This window comes from Brachyhypopomus gauderio, chromosome 20, assembly GCF_052324685.1.
Source record: "Brachyhypopomus gauderio isolate BG-103 chromosome 20, BGAUD_0.2, whole genome shotgun sequence".
Lineage (NCBI taxonomy): Eukaryota > Metazoa > Chordata > Actinopteri > Gymnotiformes > Hypopomidae > Brachyhypopomus > Brachyhypopomus gauderio.
This window is the reverse complement of record NC_135230.1, coordinates 3,080,954-3,096,812: the sequence shown is the minus strand read 5'-3', so window position 1 is coordinate 3,096,812 and position 15,859 is coordinate 3,080,954. Positions and strand designations below refer to the sequence as shown.

Genomic DNA, 15,859 nt, shown 5'->3' with positions numbered 1-15,859 from the left:
ATTTTACTGTAGGTAGCAGGTATTTTTCTTGGAGTGATGTGTTCTTTTTCCTCCATGCATAACGGCCCTTGTTATAGCCAAATAACTATTTTCGTTTCATCAGTCCACAGCACCTTACTCCAAAATGAAGTTGGCTTGTCCAAATGTGCTTTAGCATACCTCAAGCGGCTCCGTTTGTGATGTGGGCGGAGAAAAGGCTTCCTCTGCATGACTCTCCCATAATGCATCTCCTTGTGTAAAGTGCGCCGAATCTCTGAGATACCTTTCTGTATCCTTCCCCTAAACCATGACGGTGAACAATCTTTGTTTTCAGGTCATTTGAAAGTTATGAGACTCCCATGCTGCGACTCTTCAGAGATGATGCAAAGAGGAGAAAAACTTACAACTGCCACCCTTAATTACCCTTTCTCATAATTGGAGTCACCTGTGTATGAAGGTCAAGGGTCACTGAACTTACCAAACCAAATTTGAGTTCCAATAATTAATTCTAAAGGTTTTGAAATCAATAAAATGACAACAGTGCCCAAACTTATGCACCTGCCTATTTTTGTTTAGATCATTATTGCACTGTCACGGGTGGGGAGGCCGGGTCGCCGCCAGAGGGCGCATGTCACGGCTCGCACTACCTCAGAACACACACCCCCTAGCACCAAACCACTCTGAAACCAGCACTGAATTTTTTTTTAACCGAACATTCAATGATTTATAAAGGTAAATCTGGAAAATTAACATGGGTGCCCAAACTTTCGCATCCCACTGTGTCTCAGAACGCAATAAAATCAGACATGTCAAGATAGTGGCCCAAAGACAAAGATATTTCAAAGTAAATTATAGCTTTATTTTGAAATAATCACATTTTTAAAGTTTCAAACTTCAGAGACAGAAAAAAAAATTTGTGGCACGTCTTTCCAAAAAAACAAAAATTGCTGTTGTGTTTCAGTGTTATTACACTGGATCAGATAAACTCAGCGCTTGCAAAGTCTCAAAAATCAATCTGGAAACAATCTGGATATGCCAAAAATCAGACTTGGGCTGGCAATCTGAACATAGTCCAAGAACATTCACCTTCCTTCCATGTTGCTTACAGTCAGGAGAGTGAAGTTTTGGGCACTCAGTAATTCAGCTTGAATCCTGTATGAGTGTGCTGCTGGAGTTGGTGGAGATAACACTGTCTAATATAACTCTTCCCACACTCACCTGTGTGAATGTGCAGGTGTAGGCACAGACTAAACTGTCTAAAATTCTTTCCACTCTGAGTAGAGATATGGCTTCTCTTCAATGTGAGTGTGCAGGTGTTGGTGGGGATGGCTCTGTGTACTAAAACTCTTTTCATACTGTTAGCAGTGACTTCTCTCTAGTGTGAATGTGCAGGTGTTTGTGGAGATGATCCTGTCGCGTAAAACCTTTCCCACACTCTGAGCATTGATGTGGCCTCTCGCCTGTGTGAGTGCGCTTGTGTCGGTGGAGATGACTCTGTCTAGTAAAACTCTTCCCACACTCTGAGCAGAGATACGGTTTCTCACCTGTGTGAATGCGCCAGTGTCTTTGGAAACCACTGTGATTAGTAAAACTCTTCCCACACTCTGAGCAGTGATACGGCTTCTCTCCTGTGTGAGTGCGCTGGTGTTGGTGGAGACTACTCTGTCTAGTAAAACTCTTTCCACACTCTGAGCAGTGATACGGTTTCTCACCTGTGTGAATGAGATAGTGTCGTTGGAAATAACTCCATCTATTAAATCTTTTCCCACACTCTGAGCAGAGATACAGCTTTGCTCCTTTGTGAATGTGCTGGAGAGTTTTGGATAACATTTGTGGATTTCTGAAGCTACATTTCGGTGCCAGATTCTCATATTTAATTTGTCCTGACTTCAGCAGTCTGACATACTCCTCATGGTGACATGTCCTCATGTGTTTGTGGAGATACATTTGAGCTGTATAGGAATGTGGACACACAGAGCAGGAGAAGACGTGCAGGAGTGCAGAAGAAGATTGGATTTCTGGAAGAGAAAAAATAAACAAACTTAGTGGCAGCTGCAGCGTTATTACTGGGCCATATATAATAAACACATTAATCATACAGAACATCTTATGAAACAGGAATAGTGTAACAAAAAGATGTCTTATGGAGCAACAGGAAGCCCCGCCTCTTTTAAGCCCCGCCTTCTTTCTCTGTGTTCTTTTTGGGTTCATGCCTGCCACTGGTTGTTGTGATGTAATCCTATCCGGCCCAGTCATGCACAGATGCTACATTAGCGCTGTGGCTATTATCCAACAATCAGGTTGTAGCACAATGGCTGACAGTGATGAAGTGAACTTAACCAATAATACTTCCATTCATTGACACATATATTAGCCATAATCCAATGTGAATAAATCCTATAATACCTGTAATGATCCAACTATTTGGTAAGTAATTTCCTCCTTAGGGTTACAATAATTATTCTAGGCTAATCTCAGACCTCTTCAATAGTTATGTTTTGGTTAACTGTGTTTAAACTTGCTTTACTCACCTTGTATAAAATCATTCTTATTATTACGATCATCATGTCCACCACGGATGCAGTCCACCAGTCTCACTGAACACGTCTTTAATGGAGTCTGTGGTGTGTGCTGGTCTCCAACATTACAGTTAGAGCCCAGGGATTTTGTGGGGTTTGGGTCGATTTTATCCACAGGAGACATATTGATTTCATCCTGTATTTCCTGCTTTATGCATTGGCTCGTGGTGTTCGAGTCAGTGTCCCGTATCTCCACAGGGTTTGATTCAGTCTTACACACCACAAATACAGAAGGCACATCCTGCTTCTCCTGCTTTATGTATTGGTACTCAGTGTTACAGTCAAGTTCCAGTGTTTCTGTGGGTTTTGTTTTCATTTCACACACTGGAGACAGACTGGATACATCCTCCATGTCCTGTGGTGTGTGCTGGACTCCAGTGTTACAGTCAGGTTCCAGTGTCTCCATGGGATTTGCTTCGGGTTTACACTCTGGATTCTGACTGAGTATATCCTCTGTGTCCTGTGGTGTGTGCTGGACACTCTGACCATAGTCTTTTGTTTCTCTTTGGTTTAGTTCAGCTTTACAGACACAGCACAAAGTGGCAACATCCTTCTAGACAAAAGACCACAAAAACATTATAAACTTAAACAGGGCAAACACAGTGTAAATATAGTTATTCATACATGAAACAGCAAACATGATTCCGCACCAGTTGAAGGCATTTGATTAACACTATACACACGTGTATGTTTTAAACATGCAAAATACTTTTATGGCGTAAACAATATCTTCAATCCAATGACACATACCTCTTTAGAAAGATTTTCTGTTTGCTGATTCAACTTTCTCTCTAGCAATTCAATCACTTTTCTCAGTTCACAGACTTCAGTTTGTAGGTTTCCAATGTCCTCCATGGAGAGGTCAGTCCCTACTGACTTTGTGCAGGATGTTTCAGAGTCACATAACAGGTGTAACTCCAGCAGAACCTCTCCACCCTCCTCTCCACCCTCACTGCCGTCAGCAGACATCTGCAGTGGTGGAACATGAGAAACTGTTTAATTGAATGAAGGAAAAAAGAACATGCACACAACTACTTGTACAGAACACACTGTTGTAGTTCGATATGTTATTTAAAATGGTGATCATTCTCAAATAACTGTATAGTAGTTTCCAGTAGGGCCTGGTAGTTCAATAAGTACAGCAAGTGAAGTTATTCTGGCTTTACAGCTGAAGCAGTTACAAAATCAATGGCTTCCTATGGGAGGATGGAGGGATGAATAGAAGGACAGAGATAATAGATGGATGAGTACAGTCAATATGGAATGCATTTTGGTGTTTGTGGTCAGCTACTGACTACTGTTACCAAGTTTGATCATCATAACTTGAAAATTAAGAGAGTGATTAAATCAATGTAGGGATGTAGAGATGACAAAGAATGAATGTCTATAAGAAAATAATGGGCTGTTTAAGACCATATTATAAAATGTAAGCCCATATTTATCATATATACAGTTGAGTCGGTACAGCAGATTTAGTTGTACTATCTCCTACAGCTGAAGGAGTTATAAAGTCAATAGAGTGATGGGTAAAGGACGAATATCCTATATATACACAGTAATACCATATACATCAATAACATATATACAACACAGGAGCTAAAAGGCTGTGAAAATGAATTGAAGAAAATGGATGAAAAACGAGGAATGAAAAAGAAGGGATCAAAGTGAGAAGAGTTGTGAAAAGTGGACGAGTAATTTCTATCCATCCTCGGACTACCATAAAACTGTAGACGAAACAGCATTCTATTATTTGCATCGGAAAAAAATAATACTAAAACGTTTCGAGTAAAACAAACCGAAAACGGTCATCACAGTTCTACCATTAATAGAAGCGACGGTGGCCAGCAAATATCATATTCACGTAAACGCTTGAAATCAGATCGCAAGGAGGTGAACGAACGCATGCACTGTACACGCTAGGAAATGACTGTACGAGCGAGTAAACTATTAACGACGAGCGATTACTAACCGCACGGAAAACGACCTCAAGACACTCAGAGAAACAGCACGACTGAGAAGTCAAAGTAACACCGTTAAACGCACCAGAGCTACTGCGGTGTGTGCGACCAACGTCCAGATTGCGCAGCGGGTCGCGTTGGGTCTTTGTGTAGCGATTCACACTTAATTCAGCAACCCAGGGTCTTTGGTATTAGAAACGTGCATAAAACCCAACGTGAAAACCACATACAAAACACATTTATCCTATAAATTCATATAGGATGTTCATTCATGAGACGAACATATGGCTGAGGTCTTTAAATGTTAGTTAAACTTCCGTCCCTGTCAGGGTGCAGAGAAAGTTGCTCCGCAAAGTCTTCCGGGTTTATTTGACGCAAGAGGATGTCCGCGAGTTTTCAAAACATAGTCCATGAATTGGGTGAATTGGAGCTAAAACGAATTAAATGAATTAAAATCGTTTCTTGGTCAGGATCTTCCCTTCATTTTCGAATGAAGAGTAAAAAAATAAAATATACAATAATTAAACAACAATATATAGCGCTGTTCCAGCAGCCCCGGTTCTGGACTGCTTTGCTTGGGGGGGGGGGGGGGGGGGGGCAGTAAAACATAATGAGGGGGCATGTCGATAGTCATGTTTATGAAGCCAGAAATATATTCAAGGCTTGATTTGTGCATGAATGATGACAATTGATACTGGCTTAAAGTGATGTATTAGGTAAAGAAATAAAAATGCACATTTTCAAACTTAAAACTTAAAACACAATGATTAAAAAATACATGTTGATTATGTAAATGGAGAACAAAGATGATCTAATTGTATTTCATTTCAATACGCCCCCTTAATTAAATTGCCATTACTAATAGAACAACTCTATTTCTTGAAAGGCTTTAATACAAATTTAAGTCAAAGCTGACAAACGTACCTACACACAGGTACAGAAATAGGAATGAGTGAGAATATTTATATTATTGGGAAATTAAAATATAAAGAAAACAAAAGAATACAAATTCTGTTAAAAAGGGGGTATTCATCACATTTCTATTTTGAAAAAGAAAAAAATATGAAAGTACATGTAACGTGGCTCGCGCCACGGAGCGAGGAGGCGGACACAAACGTTGAGAAGAGCGAGATTTATTTGAGGGAATACCATACTCGTCGTCAGATAACCAGTCCGAATAACACGCAAAGACAGGCATAATAAACACAAGGAAACACAACCAGGCAGGGAGACACAGAGAACCAGAATAAACGGGCGAAACACTAGTGATGGGACATCTGAAGCGAGGCTTCGAGACGTGTACCGAGTAAAAAGGGGCGTGTCCGATGAAGCCCCGCTTCGGAGCTTGTGTCATATTGAGCAAAATCACGTGATCAGCAACAAACGAGGTCTCGCATTACATCGGCCGCGTCATTGCTTCATTTTGCGTATCGTTTTTCAAAATAAAAGCGCTATGAACCCTGTTGCTTCGTGTTGTAGAAGGTGGTTAAATTTAAAATCTGGAACGTTCTAAATTCTTTTTGTTTGATCAGGATGTACATCAGATTCACACATCAAAAACAGACTAAAAACCATTGGAAGAGGCAAACCTTATTTGTAATGTTAAAAACATTTTACATTTGGCAGACGCCCTTATCCAGAGCGACTTACATTTTATCTAATTTTTATATAAGTGAACAATTGAGGGTTAAGGGGCGCCTCAGTCATGGCCTCAGGTCTGGGAATCGAACCCACGACCCTCCGGTTACAAGACCAGTTCCATAACCACTTCCCTTCCCTAACCACCAGGCCATGACTACCAAACCAGATCTAGAACCCCCAAGAAGCAATTATTTAAAACACATTTTGTTTTTTTTTTAATCAGTTTCTAACTCAAAATATTCAGTCTGCCTCAACAACCACTCAATTCCCAATATAGTAAAGTACAACATATCTTCATTGTCAACTACGTTCATGACATACAAGAAAACCCAACACAACCACTAATGGTCAAGGATTAGATTGGCTACAAATCATTTTAATAATTAAAACATGACAATTAAGTATGATTTAATTGATTCGCCTGTTACTAAACATGAGTTTGATGGAAACTTTGTGACAGTATTGCATTTACAAATTGTTGAAAGTATGATCCAACTGAATGACGAGGCTGTTACAGTTTCACCAGCAGATGTCACTAGTGAGTGATGAATGAAGCCTCGAGTAATGAACCTTTTTGCAAAGCAAAGGGTTGGAAAGCTTCATTGCTTCAAGAGGCTTCATTTGCCCATCACTACGAAACACAAAAGCACGGGATCAGGTATACGAACCAACAACATGAACAAACATACAATGAATCAAAATACCCGACAAAGGACAAGGGAGACTCAGGGGCTTATATACATAGGAACTAAACTACGAGCAGGTGAAGACAATGACACGGGGGCGTGGCAATTAACAAGGGAATCACGAGACAAACGAGCGGGGCGGGATGAACAGACGCGGAACACAGACACGAGGGAGTTTGGAGTGACTGCTACGGGAGGGGGCATGGTCATACGTGACAGTACATAAAATAAGAAATCTATCTACTGCACTTTAATGGTAAAAAAATTGGTAAAGTATTGAAGTTTTTATTGATGTTATGAAACGTACTGGTACAATGCGGTATTTATGCACAGTATAACAATACTGGCTGTGATGGCGAGGAATCATTTAAACCAGGGATGTCAAAGTCAAATACACCGAGGGCCAAAAAACCAAATTTGCTACAAGCCGAGGGCCGGACTGGTTCAATGTTTATTAAAACATATTGAAATGATTGCACATAGCCTATTGAACCAAGACCTAACACAGTGTATATTATTTATGCTTAAATGAATAAAGCAATATTTTCTTATGGATCTGTCAGTAATTTCAAGTGAAAACATTTTTCAACAGGCAAACAGATAAAAGCAAACTTCCTTCAAAGAAAAATCACATGTCCTGTACATTAAATGAATAATGCTTGAAATTGTAACTACTTCATTTCACAACAAATATCTGTATGACTGAACAGTTCTCTTGTATTACGTTAACAAATATGAGCCTCTTGTAATTCCAGGACGAAACATGAGAGAACGTGAAGACGTTAAGATTGGGTGTTTTGAAAAAAAAACAACCATTAAATAATGTGATAAAAAGCAAATTTTTCCGAACCATTTCGAGTATATGTTGTATAAATATTTAACTTAATTAAGTTTAACGTGCTGGGAAATATTGAAATGGACCTTTAATGTGACGTTCAAGTGCTTGAATTCCACCTTATAAACGTGTATGAATCCTGCAAACATTACTTTGTTCATTGCGCTGAGGCGCAAATTTCGAGAGGTGCACCATTGATCTATATTAATATAGATCAATGAGGTGCACGACCTCGAGAATCAACAGCGCGCGAGACCCTCGCGCACGGGCGGAGCAACTGCGATTACGTCATTTTCGCCGCGCGGACCCTCGCGACGCGTTGCGCTACAGTGACTTTGTGGGCTACCGTTGCATTGTGGGGAACGTAGTGCGTGCAAAACACCATCGGGCGGCTGTGGCCTGCGGGCCGGTTCTAATAGTAATTAAATATCATCCGGGGGCCATAGGTAATCAATTCGCGGGCCGGATCTGGCTAGCGGGCCTTTACTTTGACATATGTGGTTTAAACCATGAGCCGCGACGGCTTGCGCTGGGGAAAGAGCACCGTCAGTTAAAGAGGGCCTCGCGCGCTGTCGATTCGCGAGGTCGTGCACCTCTCGAATTTTGTAACTGCGCGCGCCGCACCTCAGCGCGATGAGAACAGTCATGTTTGCCGGGTTCATACACCTTCACAAGGTGGAATTAAAGCACTTGTACATCACTTTCAAGGTCCATTTCAATATTTCTCAGCACATTAAACTTAATTAAGTTAAATATTTATACATATACTCGAAATGGTTCGCATTTTAAATCACACTTTCAAAACGCCCAATCTTAACGTCTTCACGTTCGCTCATGTTTCGTCCTGAAATTACAAGAGGCTCGTATTGTTCAGTACGAGAGAACTGTTCAGTCAGACAGATATTTGTTGTGAAACGAAGTAGTTACAATTTCAAGCATTTTCAAGTACTTTAGCCTAAATTCCAGCACTTTTCAAATCTGAAAAAGCAACATTAAAATTCGTCAGGTAAATGTTCATTCCCCTGTTTTTTTTATTACCACATATCGTTTCGGACAACACTGCGCGGCAAGTATTTAAACGCTTCCGCCGTTCACGCAGGTTTAGGAGAACCAAGTTAGCCTAACCGCTAACGGCTAATAAAATAATTTAAGCAACACCTATGTAAGAGGTAAGTAACATTAAAGCAACGACAAACCACAGTTAAGCAAATATTACCATGTGGAAGTCAGTTTAAACTCAGAAGAGTGTATACCCAGGGCTCTCAAGTTTTGGATTCATGTCAGAGTGTGAGAGTTGTTGACGGGTGGTGGCGAACGTTTTAATTGTTGAGCGGGGGGGGGGGGGGGGGGGGGGCGGTCGACCGTGAGTTGTTGAGGGGGGGGGGGGGGGGGGTTTGTTGGCGAACGTAAGTTGTTGACCGGGGGGGGGGGGGGGGGGTTGTATATCGCGATCGATCGCCAGTGGAGGGCGACATAGATATGGATCGGAGGTAAATAAACTAGATTTTTTTTTCTCGCCGTGTGAAATCGGAAGTGTGTCGTGTGAGCGTGTGAAGACGGTCAAATGCGTGTGTCAGGAATAAGCAATGAAATATCTTCACGCTGTAAAGCAAAATGCATTTTTGTGATTGGTTCAGAGATAATTAAAAAAAGCCGTTGCTTGCATTGTGCTTGGGGGAGCAAAGACACAATTTGGGGGGGCAATGCCCCCCTCAGCCCCCCCCCCCCAGCGCTGGCCCTGTGTTCCAGTCATGAGCGGTGTGGGATTGTTCATCAGAGCCACGCAAGAGGACCGGCGCTGGACGGAGGGACAGCGTCCAAAGGAGGACAGAGTCTAGTCGGACCCACTGACCGGAGAGGAGGCCAGCGACTTCTACAGGAGTTTGTTGCCAAAAGAGGGCGGAGCTGGACGCAGGGAGACACGCCGTACACGGCCGCGGCGAGGAGGAACAGGTACTGGAGCTACCGGCCAGGAGGGAGCCACTTCCACAGACATTAGGAAGTGTTGGGCCTAGTTTGCAGTGTAAACCCCAAGATGGCCTTCCTCCTATGTCTCCAATAGGGGGGCGGTCTTGAGCTTTAGCTGTGGTCTGAGCTCTGAGTCTCAGGTGCTATGTTCAAAATAGACGGCTGCATACTAGTGATGGGTGACATCCGATCCGATACCGATATATAACTGCCAATACCGATATCGATATAAATACTGATATAAGGGCTCTTTAGTTCAGGGGTTCACAACTGGTGTCAACTGGTGAGAACTGGACCCATATTTTCTCATTGTCATTAAGTCGCGACCCAGTTTTATACAGTACAAACGTTATAACAAATTAAAAGGGTAAACAATTGGTGGTTACCATGGCATCAATATTGGTTTGCATGCTGGGCTCCAGACAAAAAAAAATACTCAAGGAGCCAGTAGGTCCTAAAAGGAAAAAAATCAGGCGACAATAAAATTTTCTAGGCACCATAATAATATACAAAATCAGCATTGCAACACTCACATCAGATCAGCTGTTATTTAGGATCTCTGCCATCCAACATGACTGATGTCTTTCTCTTCCTTGTAACTGTGGTTAAGTTGGCTTAATGTTCACACATTCAGAATTAGACATGGTATTTTAAATGGACTACTGGTACCATCTACAAATTACCTTAACATGGACGAAAGTGGCGGTCGTAAAGGCCCCAGAGCACTGTGCACTCTGTTTTTCTACAACAGTTTCAATAGTTTTTAAATGATCCTTCATAAGATAAAAAACAAGTTGTATACTTATTAAGTGCATATTTTGACAAATATTTCAATAGCTTTTAAAATGCCCATCATAAGAGCATAAAACAAGTTATATTACATTAAGTGCATCCTAATCAACAACCTTGTTTTGTGGACTATATTGGACTGTTTAAAAGCTATTGAAACCACCACACATTGGTTCAAGGTATAAATGCCCATCTTTTAGTTATAGGTTCTCATTTAGGATGCACTTAATATAATACAACTTTTTTGGTATTCATAGACGGAGCTATTGAAATGATTGCAAAAAACAGAGTGCACAGTGATCTGGGGCCTTTACGAGCGCCACTTGCGTCCGTGTTAAGGTAATTTGTAGACGTCGCCTTAGACGTTGCAGTGGTGACAGGATTATATTTAAAAAAACATATTTTTAAAATACATCTATTCCTGACATAAACAAAGTTGTAGATGTTTGTCTTGGTTGCCAGAAATAAGAATTTGCATATTTTGGCACTTTTAACTTAAAGGTATTGAAGAAAGAATTCCGAACATGAAAACGTGCAAACGTGAAACCAACTTTGCCAAGTTTCCTAGTACGCATTTGAGTGATTTTGATAACATTAACTTAAAATTGTGTACAGTTATAAAGGAGTGTGTCCTCTTATGGTCCGACAGAGATGTAGACTGTGTCAATAATTCGATATTTTTTTGTTCACTATTTTCAACAAGCTAATGCTTAGTGCTAATGTTTCAGCTCGGCTCCGCTGCTTTGCGAGTCACGTGATCGGATTCCCACCTTTGTTGATTGGCAGAGATGAACATGTGAGTGCGAGCTACAACATATCGATTAACTTTTAAAATACAAACTCAAAAGAAAATGGTGGATCTTTTTACAATGGAAAAAATCCTCACCCATAAAAAATAATACTGAAATTGTCATTCCAAGTCTAGTGTCTTAGCCTGTAGCTTAGTACATATCTCTGTTAGGGAGGCACATCAGTCTTCCAGCGCCTGAATACGATCGCTTGCAGCATCGAGGCCCAATTCGAGCGTAGTCTTACTGTGGCCCAAATTCACCAAAGTGGTATGCAGCTGGTCAAATCAGGACTCCGTACAGATGGCGTTTCGATGGTGTCCTAGAAGGTGTGTTAGCACTGAAGCCGTAATCTCTTCGCCACGAGCAGTTGGAGAGTCTGGTTTCGCAGAGGAGTCTTTTTTGCTGGCTCTCGGCGTTTTAGAATCCATTCTAAAGTTGGTGGATAAATACGAACTAGTTTTATGGTCAGCGGGACCAGATAGGGTGGATCAAGTTAGGGTAAATTAGAAAGATGTGAAATGCGTAGACGGAGCATGGACAACACACCTCCTATTCCTCATCCGCCATCTTGGAATGACAAGAACAGTGCAGTACCCGTACCAGGTGGTAATGCAGCCCGCCAGGATGTTCTCCACAGTGCAGATGTAGACCAAACGTCCTCAGCCTTCTGAGGAAGTAGAGGCGCTGGTGGGCCTTCTTCACTATCTGTGTGGTGGCACTGCTCATGTCAGGTCCTCGCTGATGTTTATGCCGAGAAACTTAAAGCTGCTGACACTCTCTACCGCAGTCCCATTGATGTAAATCGATGGGTGTACTCTCTCCCGCCTCCTGAAGTCCACGATGAGCTCCTAGGTCTTACTGACCTAGCACTCTCCCGGGTATGCCGTCTGGTCCTGCTGCCTTGCGCGGGTTCACCTGTTTGAAGGCTCTGCGCACATCAGATATACAGACGGAGAGGGTGTTGGGATCAGTGGTGGGCGGGGCACTCTCATGCAGGGCAGCGAGATTACCATCAAAACGAGCGTAGAAGTGATTTAGCTCATCCGGCATATCAGGACTGGTACTGGGCAGAGTGCGAGAGGCAGTTTTATAGACCGTGATTGGCTTATTCCCTGCCACAAACTCCGTGTGTTGACTGTGTTGAATTGTGCTTCCATTTTCTCTTTGTACACCCGTTTAGCTGCTCTGATGGATTTACGCAGAGCGTAGTTGGTTGTCTTGTATTCTTACGTATTTCCAGATCTGAAAGCAGCGTTGCGTGTGCTAAGGGCGGAGCGGACCTCACAGTTCAGCCATGGCTTCTGATTGGGGAAGACGCGGACTTGTCTGCAGGGCACTACGTCATCCACACACTTGCATATGAAGGCGGTGACTGTGTTTGCGTACTTGTCAACGCTGCTTGACGAATCATGGAACATTTCCCAATCCACATGCTCAAATCAGACCTGCAGTATAGCGTCTGATTGGTCAGCAGCGCACCGCCCTGGTAGTGACCGTCCCCCGTTTCAATCTCTGCCTATAGGTGGGCAGGTGCAGGATGGAGAAGTGATCTGATTTGCCGGGGTCGGGGGAGGGATTTATAAGAGTTCCGGATGTTCAAGTAAACATGGTCTAGAGTTCGGTCTCCCCGAGTCAAACATGTTACCTGCTAGAATAAGGATGGGGAGAAAATTCTCAGGTTATTCTGATTAAAGTCCCCCGCGACAATAAGTGCAGCCTCCGGGCGCGCGGTCATCTTCTTGCTGATAGCCTCGTGTAGCTTCCCAAGCACGAGATCTGAGTCCGCCTGCGGGCAGATGTACACCGCGACCAGACACAGACCCATTATCTCGCGCGGCAACCACGCCGGCCGGCAAAACACGATGAGGTATTCCAAATCCGGCAAGCAGAAGGACTCACTGAAGTGTACGTTCCTCCGATCACACCAAGCGTTGTTAATCAGAAAACACACACCTCCTTCTTTGCCTTTCCCGGAGAGCTGTTTGGTTCTATCAGCGCGGTGCAGAGAGAACCCCGTGGGTTCGATGGCATTGTTAGGAACCCCTTTGGATAGCCATGTTTCTGTGAGGCAGATAACGCTGCAGTCCCGGATCTCTCACTGGTAGGCGACCTGTGCTTGGAGTTCGCATAGCTTATTTTCCAAGGACTGCATGTTAGCCAGTAGTATGGTGCGAAGAGGTGGCCGGTGAACACGGCGTCTGAGTCTAACGAGCAGGCCGGCTCTCTTGCCTCTTTTCCGGCGTCTTCAACGGGTGCATGGCCAGACGACCCAGATGAATGGAGCCTCTCCATGGTAAGCAAACAAGGGCATTGAACTCAGGGTCTGATTTTCGGTGTGTAATCGTTGATTCAATTCTCAGAAGTGTTTGTCAGTCGTAGGTGATGAGACCAGATGCATTTTTAATGCAAAAAGATTAACAAATAAACACAAAAACAATGAAAAACTGCAAAAGTAGACAGGAGCTCGCAACAGGGCAGCCATACTCTGCGTCATCTTGGGTTTCCCCTTCCCTCCCGCCGAGGAGCCCTGAGCCGCCCTGGACCACAACCGCCACGCCGGAGCACCAAGAGCCGGGCCCGGAACCCCAAGGCGCCCCCCATCTGGAGTGGAGCAGTAATCACAGGGGAGCAGCCGGGAGAGGACCGGGTACTGATGAAATAAGTGATTTATTATAAAAATTTTCTAATTATATTTAAAACATTTCTAAACTTAGATAATATGGGTTTTTGGTGTACTGAGCAAGTCAGTATGCCATAGACATTAATATTTTCTCTCTAATCTTGGGTCAGTTGGTTTAAAATAATTTTACATTTCATTTTTACAGTGTAGTACAGTGCTGAAATCATATGCATAGTAACATTTTGTGCAATATTAGATTTTTATGAGAAACATTGGTTACACCAATTGACATTTATCGGTTACACCAACTGACGACAAGCAAACAACAAGCAATTAAAGTTGAAAAAAAAAGTTATGAAGTTAAGTGAATTAGGAGTTTTAATAAATGTGATCAAAATGTTTAAATACTACATAAAAGAATACTTTTAACAATGAAGAAATGAATTGATCTTTGATTATAGTACAGTAAGAAAAACTCATACACCTTATTCATCATATTACAACAAGCAAATGTAAGATGATAACTAGCAGACAGAAAAAAAACTATTGCATATGATTTGTTTTGAACATTCCAAACATCCATATTTACATTTACATTTACGGCATTTAGCAGACGCTCTTATCCAGAGCGACTTACAAAGTGCTTTACATCTGATCACATAATTCATCCTAGGTAATATTGCAGATAGGCCAGAATTCAAGATACCATTGAGTATGTAATTGCCTAGTGTTTTGCAAGTTAAATGTTTGCCAAGAAGCACAAATAACCATAGACATACAATTTAAGAACAATGGCAAGTGGTATCTGCTGAGTTAGTGCTCTGTTAAGAACTCAACAAACAGGAGAGTCTTCAGTCTACACTTGAAGATAGCAATAGACTCTGTAGTCTAAGCAGCTAATGGAAGATCGTTCCACCATCTTGGAGCCAGGACGGAGAATAGTCTGGAGCTTTGTCTTCCATGAGACTTTAAGCATGGAGTTTTGAGTCAAGCCAAGCTTGGGGTTCTGAGTGTTCGCTGTACGGATCGGCTTTTGACCATGGACATCATGTAGGGAGGAGCTAGTCCATTTTTTGGCTTTGTAAGCAAGCATCAAGGTTTTATATGTGATGTGTGCCGCTACTGGAAGCCAGTGAAGAGAGCGTAGCAGAGGAGTCACATGTCACACAAACTTGGGGAGATTGAAGACCAGTCGTGCTGCAGCATTCTGGATCAGTTGTAGAGGTCTGATGATGTAGAGGTCTGATGAGTTTAGGTGTCACTATTGATTCGGATCTTTCATTTGACACACATATGCAATGTCACTAAGGCTGCCTTTTTCCATTTACGTTATATCGCCAAGCTGAGACACTTACTTTCATTAGCTGATGCAGAGAAGCTGGTCCATGCTTTTGTCTCGTCGAGATTGGACTAATGTAATAGTCTTCTAATTAGATGCTCTAAACAGTCTATAAAGAAGCTACAACTTGTACAAAATGCTGCAGCTAGAGTCCTAGCTAAGGTCTAGGAAATTCGATCATATTAGTCCCACTCTCGCGGCATTACACTGGCTTCCAATTAAATATCGCATTGAATTTAAAATTCTTCTGTTAACCTATAAGGCATTAAATGGTCTTGCCCCACAATATCTGAGTGAACTCATTGCTTACTACAATCTCGCCCTTTGCGTTCCCAAAATGCTGGATTTCTCCTAGTTCCAAAAATTTGTAAGACTACAGTCGGAGGAAGAGCTTTCTGCTTTAAAGCCCCTCAATTATGGAATAGCCTTCCAGCTCCAATCTGAGATTCTGACACAGTTCCAATCTTTAAATCTAGACTTAAGATTCACCTATTTAATCAAGCCTTCAGCTAATATTCCCCTTGTAAGGTGTGGGGCTCGTAGGTCCCAGACATTGAGATTTCTGGTAATCTGAGATGTTGATGCTGTCATCCAGCTGTGTCATGGCATCACTCTAGTTGTGACAATGACTTGACTGGAAAGCAATGTCTCAGTGAGCCCTCATGCCTGTGGTC

General features: G+C 42.4%; 1 protein-coding gene across 1 annotated transcript; it reads right to left on the bottom strand.

Moving 5' to 3' along the window:
- Nucleotides 1–816: 816 nt before the first annotated feature.
- Nucleotides 817–4,575, bottom strand: LOC143484192 (uncharacterized). The gene is made up of 4 exons (XM_076982813.1): nucleotides 4,528–4,575; nucleotides 3,309–3,527; nucleotides 2,511–3,111; nucleotides 817–1,997 (listed from the first exon to the last, which is right to left on the bottom strand). The coding sequence occupies exons 2-4, from the start codon at nucleotides 3,525–3,527 to the stop codon at nucleotides 1,330–1,332; spliced, it is 1,488 nt and encodes a 495-aa protein (XP_076838928.1). The 5' UTR covers nucleotides 4,528–4,575; the 3' UTR covers nucleotides 817–1,329.
- Between the last annotated feature and the right edge of the window lie 11,284 nt (nucleotides 4,576–15,859).

Excerpts from the sequence above, each read along its gene's own strand:
- LOC143484192 (XM_076982813.1), bottom strand. The coding sequence starts at position 3,527 with ATGTCTGCTGACGGCAGTGAGGGTGGAGAGGAGGGTGGAGAGGTTCTG. Across the intron at positions 3,112-3,308 it reads CAGAAAATCTTTCTAAAGAG|AAGGATGTTGCCACTTTGTG; the intron begins GTATGTGTCATT and ends TCTTTTGTCTAG. Across the intron at positions 1,998-2,510 it reads TAAGAATGATTTTATACAAG|AAATCCAATCTTCTTCTGCA; the intron begins GTGAGTAAAGCA and ends TTTCTCTTCCAG.